Source organism: Poromitra crassiceps, assembly GCF_964638095.1.
Source record: "Poromitra crassiceps genome assembly, chromosome: 14".
Taxonomy (NCBI): domain Eukaryota; kingdom Metazoa; phylum Chordata; class Actinopteri; order Beryciformes; family Melamphaidae; genus Poromitra; species Poromitra crassiceps.
In genome coordinates this window covers 42,930,316-42,951,009 of record NC_139633.1, presented here as the reverse complement: position 1 = coordinate 42,951,009, position 20,694 = coordinate 42,930,316, and the positions used below count along the sequence as shown (strand labels likewise).

The 20,694-nt window shown below is 44.2% G+C and overlaps 1 protein-coding gene across 1 annotated transcript in view; it reads left to right on the top strand.

The window, feature by feature from the left end:
* Positions 1-20,694, top strand: part of ncoa4 (nuclear receptor coactivator 4) — a 61,497-nt gene that overhangs the window by 37,898 nt on the left and 2,905 nt on the right. The window contains exons 6-13 of the mRNA XM_083650921.1: positions 3,074-3,160; positions 3,316-3,438; positions 5,943-6,188; positions 10,573-10,848; positions 12,574-12,696; positions 13,151-13,270; positions 13,524-13,844; positions 15,545-15,637. Of these exons, the coding sequence (XP_083507047.1) occupies positions 3,074-3,160; positions 3,316-3,438; positions 5,943-6,188; positions 10,573-10,848; positions 12,574-12,696; positions 13,151-13,270; positions 13,524-13,844; positions 15,545-15,637 (1,389 nt within the window). The remainder of the gene's footprint in view (positions 1-3,073; positions 3,161-3,315; positions 3,439-5,942; positions 6,189-10,572; positions 10,849-12,573; positions 12,697-13,150; positions 13,271-13,523; positions 13,845-15,544; positions 15,638-20,694) is intronic.

The window sequence follows — 20,694 nt, the reverse complement described above, 5'->3', positions numbered from 1 at the left end:
TAGCACACACACACACACACACATACTCAGACACACATACACTGTACATACCAGGGACTACAGATGCAAATTAGCTCTTAGCTATTTCTGGTGCAATATATTTATTGTGTACTGTCCCTGCTCAAATAAAGAATAAAGATAAAGATACATACATACTCACACTAGGGCATTCACGACTAGTGAATTTTACTAGTCGACTAGTCGTCCCTAAAGGTAGTCGACTAGTCGTTTAATTTTTTTTTTTTAATCTTTAACTCATTGAGTGCCAGCCACTTTTGGAAGGCGGATGCTCCCAGTGCCAGCCCTTTCAGAGCGTTTTCAGTGATTTCTCGAGGCCCACAGAATATTGTGTGATATTACTATGTAAACACCGAACACGCCCAAAGAACGATGAGACTCTATTGTATCATCAGCAAAAAAAAGTTTATTGATATCATTTTCCGTTCTTTAGTTATCAGCCGGAGAAGATAGGTTGTTTTCAGCAAAAACAGGCGTTTCAAATTAGAAGCTTAGATAATCAGCCTTTTGTGAAATGAAGCATTTCAAGCACATCACTGACTCTGAAGCTAATATTTTCTGATGTAATGACACCTCAAAAATAATTTCCTTCAATAAAACAGCGAAAACAAAGGAATTTTGTTTGGTAAAATAATATTTTTTAGCTGCAACCAGCAGCGCTGGCCCCTGCGTGCGCAGACCCTACACTTTCTTGCTGGTCTTGATTTACTGCTGGTGGGCATCAGATATTCTAGCTTGCCAATCTGTCCATCGAGCCTGCTGTCTGGGTCTGTCTGGGTCGGTGTTGTATGCTGCCCTGCGTGCCCCACCCCCCTCTACTGCAAACCCCACCTCCGTGGGTGTGGCTCTGGTGGCTCTCTGCTGAGTTTGCTCTGCACTGAAAACCCAGCTTTTTCACAGCGTTCCGCGTGTATTTTTCACCGGCTCCCAGCGCTTCCAGTTGAGAATAATAACAACTCCACAACTAATCATGTGGATGGGGCTATCGCAGCGGACACGGAGGGGCTCAATTGTGGCAGCAGATTGGCTGCTGCAGGCACAGCTAACGTTATGCTTCATGCATATCGATGCATACCGATGCGATTTCCGTTTCCCTTCTTCTGTGTTTTTTCCTCGCCTTTCTCTAATCTGGAGAGCACTGTCGCCACCTAATGGGTCCGTAAAATAGCTTTTACACATTCAACATCCACCATACTTTCACAGGAGATGGATCAGGCTTTGATCCACGTCCCACCGTCAAAAAACGCAATTGACGACTTTAGTCGTCATTGGCACTCAATGAGTTAAAGATTATAATTTTTTTGCTAAAACGACTAGTCGACTACTAAGTAGTGTCGACTAGTGGTTTTACTAGTCGACTAGTCTGTGAATGCCCTAACTCACACAAACACACACACACACACACACACACACACACACACACACACACACACACACACACACACACACACACACACACTAGTGTAGCTGTGTGTGTGTACCAGGTTTAACTTGAAGGGATAGGCCATTTTTGGGGGAGTTTCGCCCATTTGCCATATTGCCCATACTTAACTCAAGACCCAGAATGTATTTTCCGGCACTCTCCATGCAGTATATATATATACAGTGAGTCTCCATGCAGTATATATATATACAGTGAGTCTCCATGCAGTATATACAGTGTGTCTCCATGCAGTATATATATATACAGTGAGTCTCCATGCAGTATATATGCAGTATATATATATACAGTGAGTCTCCATGTAGTATATATATACAGTGAGTCTCCCTACAGTATATACAGTGAGTCTCCATGCAGTATATACAGTATATACAGTGAGTCTCCATGCAGTATATATATATACAGTGAGTCTCCATGCAGTATATATATACAGTGAGTCTCCATGCAGTATATATATATACAGTGAGTCTCCATGCAGTATATATATATACAGTGAGTCTCCATGCAGTATATATATATAGTGAGTCTCCATGCAGTATATATATATACAGTGAGTCTCCATGCAGTATATATATATAGTGAGTCTCCATGCAGTATATATATATACAGTGAGTCTCCATGCAGTATATATATATACAGTGAGTCTCCATGCAGTATATATATATACAGTGAGTCTCCATGCAGTATATATATATAGTGAGTCTCCATGCAGTATATATATATACAGTGAGTCTCCATGCAGTATATATATATACAGTGAGTCTCCATGCAGTATATATATATACAGTGAGTCTCCATGCAGTATATATATATAGTGAGTCTCCATGCAGTATATATATACAGTGAGTCTCCATGCAGTATATATATATACAGTGAGTCTCCATGCAGTATATATATATAGTGAGTCTCCATGCAGTATATATATATACAGTGAGTCTCCATGCAGTATATATATACAGTGACTCTCCATGCAGTATATACAGTATATACAGTGAGTCTCCATGCAGTATATATATAGAGTGAGTCTCCCTACAGTATATACAGTGTCTCCATGCAGTATATATATACAGTGAGTCTCCACGCAGTATATATATATACAGTGAGTCTCCATGGAGGAAATGGTAGCCATTCAAAGTCACCAAAAACACATTAAACAGCAACACAAACACTGACATGTACATATTGTGACTCGTGTACTCGTCACCACGCCATGAAGTAATAATCCATAGTTACGTGAAATGTAATTTTCATAGTAAATCCACACACAAAGATTAACTCAAGTTACTTCCTTGTTTGCCTGTGTACAGCACATGCGCTGTATGCAGCGCCTCATGCAAACAAGGAAGTAACTTCAGTCATACTCTGTTAGTTTGGTTACTCTTTGTCTGTTTGAGGCACAGTGTGAAATCACTGCGCCTGGCAGCCATGTTTAGAGAGTAGTTCCGGCTCTCTATTTACCTTAAAAAAGGAGCGTTTCTCTTTATTTTGGATTCATATTTCATCTCATGGTGAGTACACGAGTCACAACATGTACATAGTGGGACTATCCCTTTAATGGTTGTTTAGGAGTGACTGGGTGTGATCCACAGTCTGATAATGTCATCCTGTCTGTAGCATGTGGAGGGTGTGGCCTCTCAGAGCCCCGCCCCCGCCCATCAGAGAGACTGGCTGCAGAGCTGCCCTGTGGTCGCCAAGAAACAGGTAACTATGGCAACCACTGTATAATAATGTGCCAAAGTCACGGCTGGCTCTTCTGGGTTCCGTATGCATACCAAGAGATTTCATCCGCCATTCATTTTTCCATAGACATTTCCTAAAAAATGCTGTTGAAATTAAAAATAAAAATGTCTCTGCAGAAGGCGGAGCTTGGCGCCCTGAGCGGCTGGCTCCTGGGGAGCCGCCCGGCCGGCAGTCCTCCCACTGGCTACCAGTCCAGCAAGAACCCTCAGGATTGGCTGATGGCGCGCAGGGAGGGGCAGGTGAGACTTCACACACCTGAAGCATAGGGCCCTATTTGGTCAAGTGCCTTCAGGGCGTGTCCAAGTCCATTTCTACTGCTTGTGCACAATCTGGGCACAACGTAAGATGGAAGGCACAAAGGTGTTGTTTTAAAGGGTAAGTTCACCCAAAAATGAAAATTCGGTCATTATTTACTCACCCCCATACCGATGGAAGGACAGGAGAAGTTTTTTAGTCCACAAAACACTTGTGGAGTTTCACAGCAAAACACCATTGCAGAATTCTCCTAAACATTTGAAGTGAATGGTGACCTTTCACACGTAACAAAAACAACCACGGAAAGAACCCCCATAAAAAAGCTCCATACTGCTCAGCTGGCATAAGCCAAGTCTCCACAAGCCCTGAGGTGGCAGGTTGACTTGAAAAGACGTCATGAACACCACAGCAAACTGCACCTCACCTTGTGATCATGTGGCTCCAGTGCAGATTTCAGCTGAAACAGGTGTAAAAGGGCGCCCAGGTAGTGCAGCGGTAGATTCCCTGCCTACCAACACGAGGGTCGCAGGTTCGCGCCCCCGTGTTACCTCCGGCTTGGTTGGGCGTCCATACAGGCAGGATTGGCTGATGTCTGCGGGTGGGAAGCCGGATTGAGGGTATGTGTCCTGATCGCTGCACTTGCGCCTCCTCTGGTCGGTCGAGGTTCCTGGTCGGGGCAGAAGGGAACTGGTGGGAATAGCGTGATCCTCCCACGTGCTACGTTCTGCCAGTGAAGCTCCCTGCTGTCAGGTGAAAAGAAGCGGCTGGCAACTGTGCATGTGTCAGAGGAAGCATGGTGCTAGTCTACGGCTCTCCCCAGATCAGCAGAGGGTGGAGCAGCGACCGGGGCAGCAGGGGGAAATTGGCCAAGTACAAATGGGGGGGGGGATCAGGAAAGAAAACAGGGTGTAAATTATGTCTTTTCATGTCAACTTGGCATCTCGGGGCTTGTGGAGACTTGGATTATGTATGGAGATGTTTCATGTTTTTGTTGTTTTGTTTTTCCATTGGCATGGGGGTGAGTAGATAATCACTTTTTTGGTGAACTTATCTTTAAAGACTACTATGTTTTTTTTGTTTTTAGATTATTTTTGGGGCGCTTTGCCTTTCGCTTGGATAGGACAGTAGGCAGAAAGGAAGGGTGGGGAGAGAGAGAGAGGGGACATGTGGGAAAGGAACACGGGTCAGATTCGAACCCAGGTCGGCCGTGTGAAGGTCACTGGGACCCCCTGCCCTCCAGTGTATTTTGTAATTTTTACCCTATTTCATGTGTTTCTGAGTTCTGCCCTGGTCTGTTGATTAGCCACACTGTTAGCCTTTTTTCCCCATTTTCTTTTACAAATAACCAAATTTTGTGCGCAAAGTTAAAAAGCTGTTGCTAAAAACAGGTGATGACATCAGACATAATGGACGGCTACGTCATATCATGACTGATTGATAAGTAATCCTGTATGATATAGGGCTGGGTCGGTTTGAAAATTTTAAAACCGGTTCGATATTGCCGTCTAAACCGGATCGAACCGGTATACCGATTTTTTTTTGTAATTAAAAAAAAAGAAAAAAAAAAAGATTTTTTTTTAAGCAGGGCTCCCGAGTGTGGCCCATAACTGTCTGTAGTGCAACTTCAGTCCACCTGATAGCGATAATACACCTCTAAGCTGGTATTGTCAACCAGCAATGATACGGAATAAAAAGAAGCAGGACACCTGTGTAACAAACACACCCTGTATTTATTTCTCATAACTATTCAGCTTAACTTTTCTTCAAACATCAACATAATAAACAAAATAAGACTTTTGCATACTAGTGCAACTTGAGAAGAGGCTAATATGAACAATAGTGCAATCAGAATGGACTGGCAAAAAAAAAAAAAAAAAAAGGGGTTTTCGGTTCGCACGTGATCAAACCGGTTTGATCGGTACACCGAACCGAACCGGTAAAACCGGAAATCGACCCATGCCTAGTATGATATAAATAGCTAGCCTGGCGTTAGCTAACTCTTAGCTATGTTCGTATAAAACGCCACTGGGCATAAAACGCCACTGAATGACCAATTTGATGTAACCAGTTTGTGTCAAAGTACCAGCTTTGATATCGGTTGGCTGGTTGTTGATATTATAACAATATTGTGACTTCTAGACGAACATCTTTGCGGAGGTAGAGGCAGCCATACGGTTTCCGGTCATTTCCGTTGTATCGCCGACAAAGAGTATAATGAAGGCAAGAGGCGAAGCTGTTCTGATCTTTTTTACAACAGTGCTGCAATCATGATGTTGCAGTGGAACAAATTATTAGTCTTCGGTTCTTATCAATTTAAGTTCTTTGGAGCAGATCAGATGACGTGTGACTATACAAGATCAATATTAAAATGTTTTCATACAACACCAGCGGTTATACAGGTAGGAAAACTGACAGAAGGGGGCCTTCAAAGGACCTAATGCCTTAACTAATGCTAGTTGTCTGTCTGCATGTCCGTGTGTCTGTGCAGTCTTCCTGTCCGCTCCTCTCCTCCTGGGACTTTCTGAAGGCCTGGGGCCAGCTGAAAGACTTGGAGGCGTGGCTTGTGAAGGACAAGGCACCCGTCATCAGGGAGAGAGCCAATAGCAGCTCCAGCAGCAGCAGCAGCTCCTCCTTCTCCATCGAGAAGATAGACGAATCAGAGTTCAACATGGCGGACGAGGAGGCGGAGCTGAGTGACTGGCTCATCACCCCGGCGACCGGCGCCGTGGAGATGGTATGGCTCCTCATTCGCCTCATTCAAAACAACTATGGCGGAACCCGTGAATCTTTTTAGATATCTTTTTATAAATCATTCTTTTTTAACACGTTCACTGCCAATGACGTGTTAACACGTTTTCAGAATCCAGCTGTTGACTGCCAACGACGTGTTAACACGTAAAAAAAAATCGATTTATTTTTTTTGACGGTGGGGCGTTGATCAATCCCTTTTACGTCTCCTATACAATTATTGGAGGTATTGAATGTGTATAATCTATTTTACCGACCCACTAAGTGTTGACAGTGCTCCCCCCAGACGAGTGAAAGCAAAGAAAAAACAGCGGCGGGAGGAAGCCATTCTCAAGGAAATTGCTTGGCGATTTTACGGTCATCCCGACTTGCCCGAGCGGCCGCGCCAGCAGCAGCAGCACAGAGAGCGGAGAGCGATTTGCATAATAGATTATAGGTGAAACACACTTTGAAACACCGCAGAAAGGCCAGAATCAACATCTGCCCATCGCCCACGCATTCCCCGGCCCATCTTGACTCGCACAAGGAGCGTCGCAGGCAGGCAAGCAGCAGCAGCAGCAGCAACGCGCTTGACACGCCCGCTGCAGAGCCAGGAGGAAGGAGGAGAAGACACACGGAGGGAGGAGTTTGAAGGGAGAGGGGTGTTTCCTGCTGTTATGGAGGAAATTACTGTTCAAAACTATTGTTTAGATGTCTGACGGTCTTACTGATGCCAAAAATGAATGGTTAAAGTGACTGTTCTATCGAATTTCACAAAAAGCCATTTATCTCAAAATAAATTTTCAGACGCTGAAACCATGCTGTACTCAACGGCTAATATCTACATAACTACTAACTCTACAAACTAACTCTTTTAGACAGAGAAAGCACACATTCTATTAGTACTTTTGTGAACTTTGTGTTCACAAAGTCAAAGCAGAAAAGAATCCTCGGCTCTTGTAAAATGAGCCAGAATCCTCAAAAAAAACCTCTGGCAGAAGCTAACTACAGACAGTATTGAAAAAAGGCTGGCAGTGAATGTGTTAACTTATCGTAACTTTTTATAGATAATCTTTTTAGACTTGGCACCAAACTTTCTCGTCGCAAGGAAAGCGGTAGAATAACAGTTGAATCGTTTTTTTTTGTCTCTGATCTATTCCAACAATGAGGGACACACAGCACTGCGGCATATTGACAATGCAGAGAGGCTTGGCGCTTGGACCCGGAAGTCATATTGTCGGGAGGTCATACGTACGTCACAGCTTAACACTTTCAGTGCCACGGCCCTTGGGCAAAAGGTTGCTTGCTGTGCCACATAGGCCGCAATGCATTTTAAAACAGTCATATAATTTTTTTAATAATTACTATGTAAACACTGAACACGCACAAATAACGATGAGACTCTCTTCTATCACCTGCAAAAAAAAGTTTATTGATCCCATTTTCCGTTCTTTAGTTATGAGCCGGAGAAGATAGCTTGGTTGAACGAAAAACATACCTTTTTTTCTACGAGCTGAGATAATCAGCCTTTTGTGAAATTAAACATTTCAAGCACATCTCTGACTCTGAAGCTAATTTTCTGATGTCTGGGTCTGTCTGGGTGAAGTGTATGCTGCTCTGCTGCTCTCCGTGCCCCCCCCCCCCCCCCCCCCTCAACTGCACACGCCTCCTGGGTGTGTCTTATGTGTCTGGTGGCTCTCAGTCTCTGCTGTTTTCTCGTTTTCTCTGCCTGTGCTCAGCACTGAAAAAGTCAGCTAGATCCTGCTTTTTTACAGCCGCGTGTACCAGCTCCCATGCTTCGAGTTGAGAATAATAACAAATCCACGGCTGATCATGTGTTGCAGCGGACACGGAGGCTGTTGCAGCGGACATCGAGGTGCTCAATTGTGATAGCAGATTGGCTGCTGCAGGGGCACAGCTAAACGTTGCTTCAATGAAGCCGCTGCATACGGACGGATGCGATGCGATTTCCTTCCCCCCAATGACTTCTTCTGTGTGTTTCACTCCACGTTCTCTCATCTGGAGAGCGCTGTCGCCACCTAAGGGTTCTGTAAAATAGGTTAGACACATTCAATACCTCTGAATATTGTAAGAGGCGATGTAAGAGGCATAGATCGACACCCCCCCGTCAAAAAAAAAAAATCGAGTTATGACGCCATTTGGCGTCGCTGGCACTGTACGGTAAATTTCTAATGACGCCATATGGCGTCGCTGGCACTGAATGTGTTAACAAGAGAATAGAGACCCAAAGCCACACCTGCTTCCGGGTTAGACATATGAACCAAGGAATTTCATTCAGCCATGTATTCATAGACATGTCATAAAATACTTATAGTTTTATTTACAACAACAACAAAACGTCAGATTACAGTATATATTTTCTTTTAACCCGCCAGTTTTGGTCCGAGTTAACCACTCTATTTTTGCACAAAATAACAAAAATGTTGTGTTCAAGTTCAAAAAGTGAAGTAGTTGTTTAAATGGAAGTAGGGATGTCGAAAATCATAATTTTTCTTGACCGACAACCGACACTCATTAGCCGACAACTGTCGGTTAACCGAGAAGATTAAAATGCGCTATTTGACTGTCTGTGCCCCATTAAACAATTACCACAACAAATGCTTGATTTTTTTCATTAGAAAGCGTTTATTTTTTACATCTACAAGCAGAAAAAAACAAGTTGAAGCCTCCAGCCATCTAAACAAAAACATTCCTCCGATAGGCTATACTTTAGAGCTGCACGCATTGCATATTATAGGCACGTCAATTGACACGCAGCTGCCCGGTGAAGTAGTGTTTGAGCGGACGACAGCCCAGGCTGCAGGGCGCACTGACAAAGTGCGCAGCATCACTACAGTATCTTCTCTTTTAGCAATAGTCTCACTAATCCCACAGTGGTTTACCTGCTTTTGGTCTCACCCCTTATTCCTCTCTCTTCACACACGCGACGAGGGCTCTGCTCTCTGTGTGTCTCGCTGGGCTCCACATTATGAAGACGAGTCGCACGCAGCTGTCAGTAGCCGCTTTCACACCGGCCTTGAAAGTGTCAATGAATACAGTCTACAAACAATCCGTCTCTGTCCCGTTCTGAAACAATTTCTCCGAACTGCGATGTGTTGGACAGTAAAGACTAACGTTAATTGTTACTTTTCAATCGTCAATTAGACCGCTTCATGTCTGCATCTTTAGGACACGGTAAAAACGACTGTTTGATCAGTGCGCGCTGAACGCTGTGAGATTAGCAAGGTGTCGGGTTTCAGGCCATGCGCTCCTCTCTCTCTCTCTCTCTCTCTCTCTCTCTCTCTCTCTCTCTCTGCATGTGTTTAGGAGACGTGAATTCTTTTTTTTTTTTACCGTTTAACTGATAGTATTAATCGGTTAATGTTCTAACGGTCGATTATCGGTTAAACGGTTATCGGTTGACATCCCTAAATGGAAGGATGACGTATGACTCAATGGAATGCTGTAGTTATAGTTATATTATACGTCATGAGGATAAGCTGGCAGCTGGCTTGTTAACTACCTAGCTAGCTGTTAGCTAAGCCCGCTGGTGCTGTCTGCTTATGTAACCACTTCGCCGGGCTCAAAATGCAGCTAAGTGACCAAAGGTTTTGCTTTGAACCATTTCGAGTCACGCTCTTTCCAATAGGAAATCAGCTTTGAAATCTCTTGGCAGTTGTTGATCTGTAAGCAATAATGCAGCTTGCAGCTAAGCTAACGTTAACAGTGTTTGCGGCCTAACCTGAGCTGTAGCACAGACAAAGAGTATTGAAGGCAAGAGAGGAGGTTCTTGTGCTTTTTTTGACCAGTTTTTGACAACAGCACTGCAGCTATGATGCAGTGGAGCAACCTATTAGCTTTCAGTTCTTCTTATCAATGTAAGATCTTTGGCACACAATCAGATAACATACAAATATACAAACATATTAGAGCACAAACTCAAGGCCGGGGGGCAAATTGGGCCCGGCACCTGATTTTATGTGGCCCGCGAAAGCTAGCAAAGAATACAATTTGTGCAATACAATTCTAATTCTAATTTGTTGTAATAGTTGTAGGCTACTAGTTGTCTGCCATTATTTTTCACATCATTCTGCTTTCAAAGCTAGTTATTAATTATTAAGTTATTACTAAAAACCAATTATAATCGAATCAGACTCAATTATATAATAACAAGTAGGCTAGATACATTGACAGTATATCGTGTTCCATTTACAACCGGCCCTTTGAAGGCAACCATAATGCTGTGTTCTGGGATGAAATTGAGTTTGACACCCCTGTGAGCATTTGTATAGAACACCAACAGTTCTATAGGTATGAAAACTGAGACACATTGCTACCAATCTTTGCTTATAAATTATTCATAAAAAATAAAAAAATGTTTCTGCTCCTAGGAGGCGGAGTGTGACGGCGAGCGGTGGAGGCGGGTGCTGAAGCCCTTCCAGGAGAGCTGGGTGCCGGGCGACTGGCTGCCCGCTGTCCCCCCCACCCAAGACTGCCAGAGCTGCTGCCAGACAGGCCACGCCCCCGGAGCCCTCGAGATCGAGAACCTGGGCAAGCTCAAGTGCCTGAAGACCACGCCCCCTTCCAGCCCCACCTCTGGCCACGCCCCTAGCCCGGCCTCTGGCCACAACCCCAGCCCGGCCTCCCCTCACACTCTCCAAACCAAGGTTATATACCGGTAGTTTTATTTCATTTTGACTTTTTTATTTTCAATTTCAGTTTAGTTTTGCAAATAAAAAAAAACTAACACTGAAACTAATAAACTCAACTAAAACTAAGCATTTCAGTGTTAGTTTTTTGTCTTTTCGTGTAATATGGGCTATTTGTCAGGGGCGAGAGTCAAGGTCAGCTAAAGTATTGTGTAATAAAAACTCAACAAAACATCACACCATGTTTGTATTGACTTAGGACAGATGAACAACCATCCACAAAAGACAACTATTAAAGTAAAAGGCTTGGTTTTGCAGTGGCTTTTCTCAAAAATTGCAATGCAATTTGCAAAGTTTTATGTTGTTTTTTGTGATAATTGCATGGACTGGTAAAAATTACAAGTGGAGGGGAAAATGCATCCCCCCCAAACTACTACCTAATGGCAACTTTTCTCAAAAGTTGTAATGCAATGTACAAAAAGAATTACCGTACAGTAAAATTGCGGGAACTGTAAAAAAAATTGCAAGTTGTGGAACCTGTTTTGCCGTTTTTGCGGAGAAGTCGAAGGAATAAAAAAAAAAAAATCCAAGCCCCAAATATTGGGGAGACCGATTGAATTTGCATTAATTATTATGATCGCAAAATCACAATTTCCTGGAGGGACTGGCTTATGTTTGAAACAAACTGACAAAGACAAAAAAACAGACATTTTCTCTACAATCAAAATATAATGAAAGGAGGGCAGCGGAGTTCCATGCAGGTAAGGTCAGACTGTGAGAAGGTGCTCTTTGGTCCAAAATGCGGTAACATTAAATAAAATAAAAAGCTGAAGCAAGGCACTCTTCAAAGATTAAAAAAAGCTTTCATATAAATGCTTAGTCCATTGTTTGGACAAATTCAAAAGCCAACATGTTTCGGCCGCGCACGGCCTTCATCAGGGCAGTAATGAATGATCCAGTTCAGACAAACCATATAGCCACACAGGTAGATAATTAGTGGGATAGCTAACACCAGAGGTCAGTACTAGGGTCATGTAAAATCAACATATACAGAGACAGATATAATACAATACAATATAAATTATTTAGAAAAAGGACAGAAGACAAAAAGTGATCGCCATAGGCTAATCACACTCTAAGAGAGAGAGAGAGCTCTCAACCAATTAGAGAGCAGATGGATTCACAAACTCCAAGCTATGACATCTCCAGGCTTGAATGATGCTATTGACATGGTTTCTTTCCTGTAGCTCCTTTTGTCTAACAGGATCTGTATAGATAGCTTCTTTGTTTCCAGGTGGCTGTATTGCTAATACTGTAGACTGTGATTAGCCTATGTCCATCACCTTTTGTCTTCTGTCCTTTTTCTAAATCATTTCTATTGTATTTTATCTGTCTGTGTATATGTTGATTTTACATGACCCTAGTACTGACCTCTGGTGTTAGCTATCCCACTAATTATCTACCTGTGTGGCTATATGGTTTGTGTGAACTGGATCATTCATTACTGCCCTGATGAAGGCCGTGCGTGGCCGAAACATGTTGACTTTTTAATTTGTTCAAACAATGGACTAAGCATTTATATTAAAGCTTTTTTAAATCTTTGAAGAGTGCCTTGGTTCAAATTTTCTCTACAATTGTAGTTTATTTTAGTTAGTTTTGTAAACATACAGTTTCAGTTATCGTTGTTTTGTAAAGCCTGCTTATTTGATTGGTTGTCATTAATTATAATTACCCTTGGCACAGACGGCCTCAGCCCTGGAGGCGTGGCTTCAGACGGCACCCGGGCGGCTCGCGGCGTCGTGCCGGGCTAACGAGCCGTGCTCCAGCTTCCTGCAGTGTGTGTGCGAGGAGAACTGCGGCCGCCAGGTATGGCTCTAAAATAACATCACCATATTTCAGCATATAACACTATTCTTGACAATTATGATTTATTCTTTTCAAGAACATACCATTGCAACAAAATAAGTGTTATAGTTTTATATGTCGGCATAAACGGAACAGTTTGCCGTCAAATATTCAAATATGCCTTCAAAGTATGACCGTGGTTTGTTGTACATGCTCTTTTGTAACCAAACCACTCGCACACTACTGAAGCCACTCCCTTTTTTGGAATTAACTCCTCCCCCCGTGGAGCCGCTTTCAGCCATGCTTGTTGCTGTGCGTACATCACACTGTTGCGCATCGTAACGGTGTGACGTCATTACATCAACAAAAGTCAGAATATTGCCATTTTCACAATATCACAATATGAATTTTTGACGATATGATAATGAATTGTAATGATCGATAACGATACGATATGGCACACCCCTACCCCCAGGCGCTGAGTGCATGGCTGCTGCAGCAGGAGGGACGAGACAAGAATGGTGTTCCTGTAGCCACGCCCCCCACTGCCAAGACCACGCCCCCCACCCTGCACCGCAGAGAGCAGGAGCAGAAGGTAAAGACTGAGCTGACAGTGACTCAGTCAGCAGTTTGCAGAATAACAACTTGATTGCACACTTGACACTTTTTGTTGATTTATTTCCACATATGAGTGAGGCCTGAATCGGACTGGACAATATCCTGCTTACACATTCATAACACATACCGCATATGTGCCACATGAGAGCAAAAAAATCTGAATTTTGGTCACCTGTACCAGAAGGTCTAAATGTGGCCTATGATGTGACATGCTCTCTGCTCCTCCTCAGGTCCAGGCCATCCTGGAGGCCTGGCTGCACCCCAGCAAGCCTCCCCCCTCCCCCGGGCTCTCCAGCTGGGTGGCTCCAGAGGAGGAGAAGGCAAGCAGGGAGGAGCACAGCACCACCCCCTCTCTGTTCCAGGCCAGCAGGGGGCAGCACAGCACCACCTCCTCTCTGTTCCAGACTCCTCTGGATCCGGAGCGCTGGGTGCTTCCGCTTCCTGAGACCGTCTCAGGAGGTCAGCCCCACACCCCGCCGGGGTCAGGAGGTCAGGCCCGCCCCCCGCCAGAGGAGGACAAATGGCTGCTGAGGAAGAGGAGTCAGGCTCAGGTAAGACTGCCAATAACAAAAACAAACAAAAAGAATGAGTTAACAATGAATCTTTATGAATGACAGAAATCTGTTGAGAAATACGCCCTAGCTGGCTGACAGAAGAACCCGTTAAAGCTAGGCTAGGCTGTATGTTGTGTATGTGTTAAAGCTAGGCTAGGCTAGGCTGTATGTTGTGTATGTGTTAAAGCTAGGCTAGGCTAGGCTGTATGTTGTGTATGTGTTAAAGCTAGGCTAGGCTGTATGTGTTAAAGCTAGGCTAGGCTGTATGTGTTAAAGCTAGGCTAGGCTGTATGTTGTGTATGTGTTAAAGCTAGGCTAGGCTAGGCTGTATGTTGTGTATGTGTTAAAGCTAGGCTAGGCTGTAGTGTATGTGTTAAAGCTAGGCTAGGCTGTATGTTGTGTATGTGTTAAAGCTAGGCTAGCCTAATCTGTATGTTTTGTATGTGTTAAAGCTAGGCTAGGCTGTATGTTGTGTATGTGTTAAAGCTAGGCTAGGCTGTATGTTGTGTATGTGTTAAAGCTAGGCTAGCCTAATCTGTATGTTGTGTATGTGTTAAAGCTACATGTAGGCTAGGCTGTATGTTGTGTATGTGTTAAAGCTAGGCTAGGCTGTATGTTGTGTATGTGTTAAAGCTAGGCTAGGCTGTATGTTGTATATGTGTTAAAGCTAGGCTAGCCTATTCTGTATGTTTTGTATGTGTTAAAGCTAGGCTGTATGTTGTGTATGTGTTAAAGCTAGGCTAGGCTGTATGTTGTCTGTGTTAAAGCTAAGCTAGGCTGTATGTTTTGTATGTGTTAAAGCTAGGCTAGGCTGTATGTTTTGTATGTGTTAAAGCTAAGCTAGGCTGTATGTTGTGTATGTGTTAAAGCTAGGCTAGGCTCTATGTTGTGTATGTGTTAAAGCTAGGCTAGGCTGTATGTTGTGTATGTGTTAAAGCTAGGCTAGGCTGTATGTTTTGTATGTGTTAAAGCTAGGCTAGGCTAGGCTGTATGTTTTGTATGTGTTAAAGCTGCGTTATTTCGAATCGCACATAGGCTCCGCAATAACCACGCCCTGTGCCCGCCTACGCAGCAGTCAAGCGCCGGGATTGGCCAGGCGCCCATGCTCACGTGAGCCAATGGGACGATGATTTATTGACAAGCTCCAGGTGCGCTAGAAGCACACTGACAAGGCCTCAGCCTGCATGCAGCTCAGCGTGCTGCTGCCAACATGATTTCGGTAAAAGGGTAAATTAACAATGTTTTAACTAATTTTTCTCCATCAAAACTTCTTAGCAAAACTAACACAGTTAGATTGTTCTTATAGCGCAACTTTTTTCATCTCGTCTTAATCTGATATTTGAGGCAATAATGATCTTTCTCCTCGCCATTTTCACTTCCCACCCAATTCACCCATTCAGTTTGTGACCATAATTCATTTCAATGTCCGCTCTCAAGAGCAATTCAGTTGGTTAATGAAATCGCTGTCCGCTCTCAAGAGCTATTCAGTTGGTTAATGAAATCGCTGGGCTGCGAGCCCTACAGTGTTTGTGAGAATGGGCGCCTGGCCAATCCCAGCGCTTGACTGCTGCGTAGGCGGGCACAGGGCGTGGTTATTGCGGAGCCAATGTGCGATTCGAAATAACGCGTCAAAGCTAGGCTAGGCTGTATGTTGTTGTGTTGTTCTGGTTGTTGTTGACGAGCTGTTGTCTCTTCAGGAGCGTCTGGCTCTCCCTGCCGTCTGTGACCTGTTCTCCTGCATGAGGGTGGGCGGAGACAAGGACAAGTGGCTGCACAGCACCCCCATACAGGTAATCAATCATAACATAGAGCTCCCATACAGGTAACCAATCACAGCACACAGCTCCCATACAGGTACCCAATCACAGCACAGAGCTCCCATACAGGTAACCAATCACAGAACTTCCATACAGGTAACCAATCACAGCACAGTACCGTAAATTCCGGACTATAAGCCGTGGCTTTTTCCCCGTTTTTTGGCCCTGCGGCTTATATAACGGTGCGGCTTATCTATGGATTTTTTCAGAAAAAAAAAAAAAATACAAATAAAATCTCTCTTTTTTAGCACTCTTTCTAACTATAAATCCACTTCTGTTTTAATTTCCTCTCTTGCCCTCTTTTCACCACACCGCGGACACTGTGTGCACTGTAAAAATAAACAAAGGTGGTGTTGTGTTATGTTGTTTTGTTGAAATGTTACGGTAATACGGTAAATGGGAGCTTCCTCAAACAGCCATCTCTTTCCCGACAATCCCCTCTGTGCGTGAACCCTTACATATGGTAATTACGGTAAGCAAACGGCCACTCGGTGACCTCCAAAATCGATGGATTTTACAGGTTACACAGCTTCATCAGCACATTTTATGTGCATTGCTTTGCTGCTTGTTTTTTCGATTATTTTTTTGTAAAGCACCTTGAATTGCCTTTGTGTATGAAAGGTGCTATATAAATAAAAATTGGCGGAAATCAACCGGTTACTCCTACCGGTTCAAAGTTCATCAGCAGCCCGGAATCACAACAAGACGAGCAGTAGAAGCAACTCTCTCTCACTTACCATGGGGAAGGTACGCAGAAATTCACACGACGCAGCTTTCAAGTTGAAAGCAGTCAATCTCGCATTAAAAGAGGGAAATAGAGCAGCAGCGCGTAACCTGGGCATCGACGAGTCAATGGTGAGGCGTTGGAAGGTGCAGCAGGAGGAACTGTCTCAGTGCAAGAAGACCAAAAAGTCCTTCAGAGGTCATAAAAGCAGATGGCCCGAACTTGAAGATTCCCTTGAAGATTGGGTGTTGACCCAGAGAGCAGACGGCCGAGGCGTTTCCACGGTGCAGATCCGACTGAAGGCCAAAACAGTCGCCACCGAAATGAAAATTGAACATTTCATAGGTGGCCCATCTTGGTGCTTCCGATTCATGAGACGAAAGGGACTGTCCGTCCGGGCGAGAACTACTGAACAACTCCCTCCCGACTACCAGGAGAAAATCACAAACTTCGGCGAATTCACACAAAGGAAGATCACGGAATATTATAGGAGTGTGAAAACATCCACAATCACCAACGGGTTCCAAAAGGCTGGACTGCTGCGGGATGAAGAGGATGACGCCGCCACAGCTGGCGCTGAGGGCCGTCAGAGGCTTCAGAGGCTGTTCGATGCCGACACCGACAGTGACGAAGAGGAGTTCGTTGGTTTTGAGTGACAATGAAGGAGAGAGGAGAGTGGTTGACGAAGCCACCCTGAACCTGTTCGTTTCCGACACTGAAGATGAGGACTTTGGTGGTTTCAGTACGCAGGAAGAAGAGGAAGACGAGGATTAGTGACTTGACTTCTCTGGTTACAGCCGTTTGCTGCACCTTCACCTAAAAGATGAAGACAAGGATTAATGACTTTTCTGGTAGGCTCACTACTGTTGACTGATTGTTTTATTATTGTTTTACAGTTATTTTGTTTACAGCCGTGACTGCACCTTATCCTGTGTGATATAGCCTATTATTGTGTGATTTTGTCTGGGGATTAGTGACCTGACTTTTGTTTTGTTTTGTTGAAATGTTAATAAATGGGAGCTTCCCCAAACAGCCATCTCTTTCCCGACAATCCCCTCTGTGCACGAACACTTACATATGGTAATTAAACATCAAAACACCCGCGGCTTATAGTCCGGTGCGGCTTATATATGTAAAAAACAGTCAATTTTGCTGCTGCAGCTTATATACCGGTGCGCCTTATGGTCCGGAATTTACGGTATTCCTATTCCCATTCCCATACAGGTAACCAATCACAGCACAGAGCAGTTAATTCCTTCTGACAGTTTGGTCCAAACTGGATTTGTGATTAGTAGTGTAAGGCCTAGTCCACATGTACATGGGTATTTTTGAAAACTGGGTTTTTCCTCCATAATAACTGTGTCCACACAAAGCACTGCTTTAGAAATTCTTTCCTTCCACACATGAACGCAAATACGCTAAGATGCAACACTAACATTACCTTACACATCACGGGACACACTTACCCCCCGATTGATTTGCTCTGAAATAGCATCACCCCCTTGGTCAAACATTTGTTCAAATAACAACCATAATGGCCACAGCGAAAGTAGACGTTCTCTTGAAGAGCAAATTGTAGACCTACACACTGTCGCCTGTTGTAAAGACAGGAAATAGCGGGGCACACTAGTAGGGCTGGCACGGATCACGGATAATCCGTGACCCGTACGGATCAGCCCCCACGGTTCGGAACGCGGTTCGGAACTCAATGGTCCGCGGACCCCCCCTTTCGTTTCATTTAACGTTTAACGTTAGTGTATGAGAACGCCTGCAGCGCAGCCAGACACAGCCAGGCATAATCATGGCAAGCACAAGTGAGCTTCCTCATCCCTTGTCGCCGCTGTAAAGTATCTCTGAAGGCTGTGGCTAGTGGCTACTAAAGACAGCGTCACACAAACTTATTTCAACACCTCTGAAAAAGCACAGGAATGCGATCAGCGTGTTGCACGCTGCACAAGATAACGAGAGCCACCACACGCGCACACGTTTCACAAACACATTATCACCGGACGGTGAAATGTTGCCTTAGCACACATAACAACAAAACAACACGTGGGGCCACTGAGTAGCTTAACGTAGCATCAACGTTATATTTCCAGACTCACCTGGTCTGGTCTGTACCCGTGTCAAGTGACTGCAGGTTGTTAGCAAGCAACAGCCACGAAGTTAGGCATAGCAGTGCCACCTAAAACAGGAAGTTGGGTTGTTCTGCCTTCAGAGTAAAAGCATACATTGTGTCACTTATGAGAAAAATATATTTTTTGAGCTGTGCAGGGCAACAAATGGTTAGAGAATTATAATAGTATTAACACGTTCATTGCCAATGACGAGTTGACTCGTCAAAAAAAAATCCAACGGTTGACTGCCAATGACGAGTTGACTCGTCAAAAAAAAAAAAAAAAAAATTGACGGTGGGACGTGGATCAACGCCCCCCACGTCTCCTATAAAAATATTGGAGCCACCGAACGTGTACAACCCATTCCACCGACCCACTAAGTGGCGACAGTGCTCTCCAGACTAGAAAAAGCCGAGCCAAAACTGCAGGGGAACGCGCGAGGAATCCATTCTCATACTGTAAAATGGATTGGCGAAAACGCTTTCGCTTTCGCGCATTATCGCGCTGGGAGCTGGCAGTGGGGGATTGCAAATTTGCATAATAGATTATGCGTGCAACACACTTTGAAACACCGGCAGAAAGCCCACAATCGCACGCAGCTTCATTGCAGCTGAGCTCACAACCGAAACGACTCATGCAGACTCGCCCAAAGAGCAGCCGCCAGCAGCCAGGCAGCACAGACAGGCAGAGCCTCGCTTGTGACAAACGCTGCAAAGCCACCAGAGACACACCCACGGAGGGAGGAGTTTGAAGGAGAGGGGGGTTTCCTGCTGCTATGGAGGAAATTACTGTTCAAAACTATTGTTTAGATGTCTGACGTCTTACGCCAAAAATAAATGGTTAAAGTGACTGTTCTATCGAATTTCACAAAAAGCCATTTATCTCAGAATAAATTTTCAGACGCTGAAACCATGCTGTATTCTACTGCTAATGCCTACATAACTACTAACTCTACAAACTAACTCTCTTAGACAGAGAAAGCACACATTCTATTAGTTATTTTGAGATCATTTGTGTTCACAAAATCTTAGCAGAAAAGAATCCTCGGCTCTTGAAAGATGAGCCAGAATCCTCAAAAAAAAACATTGGCAGAACCTACCTACAGTATTGAAAAAACGGCTGGCAGTGAATGTGTTAAAAAAATCTGATATATATTTTTTTTTGCTGATCCGAAAAATCCGTGATCCGTGGCTCAAAATCCGTCACGCGATCCGATCCGTGGGTTTTCTGATCCGTGCCAGCCCTACATACTAGTGACGTCACACACCAGAATCTCGGCGCACACTTGTCACAGGTCCATAAGTCCAGTTATCCTGTCCACACAATAGACAACAGAGATATTATACATGGGTTGGGTATATTAAAAATCTCCACTTGGGTGGAGTTTTCCAAAAAGTCAGTTTGCAGTGACCTTAACACCTTAAGTGCCATAGCCGAAATAATTCGTCTTACATAATCCAACGCTTAAGTGCCAGAGCCGAGTTTACTCGTCTTACATAAACATTTTTTTTTTTTTGACGGTGGTACATCAATCAACAACTTTTACATCTTCGAGATCACTATTGGAGCAAGATAATGTGTATAATCTATTTTACCGACCCACTAAGTGTTGACAGTGCTCCCCCAGACGACCGAAATCAAAGAAAAAACTGCCGCGGGACCAAGCCGTTCAAGGAAATGCCGTGGCGATTTTACAGTAACAGACTTGTCTTGCCTGAGAGCGGCCGCGCACCGGCAGCAGCACACAGAGAGCGGAGAGCGATTTGCAAAATAGATCATAGGTGAAACACACTTTGAAACACCTCAGAAAGGCCAGAATCAACATCTGCCCATCGCCCACGCATTCCCCGGCCCATCTTGACTCGCACAAGGAGCGTCTGCACGCAGGCAAGCAGGCAGGCAGGCACACAGGCAGGCAGCAGCAAAAGCGCTTCTGACACGCCCGCTGTACAGCCAGGAGGAAGGAGAAGACACACGGAGGGAGGAGTTTAAATGAGAGGGGTGAATGAGAGGGGTGTTTCCTGTTGTTATGGAGGAAATTACTGTTCAAAACTATTGTTTAGAATGTCTGACGGTCTTACTGATGCCAAAAATGAATGGTTAAAGTGACTGTTTCACAAAAAGCCATTTATCTCTGAATAAATTTCCAGACGCTGAAACCATGCTGTATTCAACGGCTAATATCTACA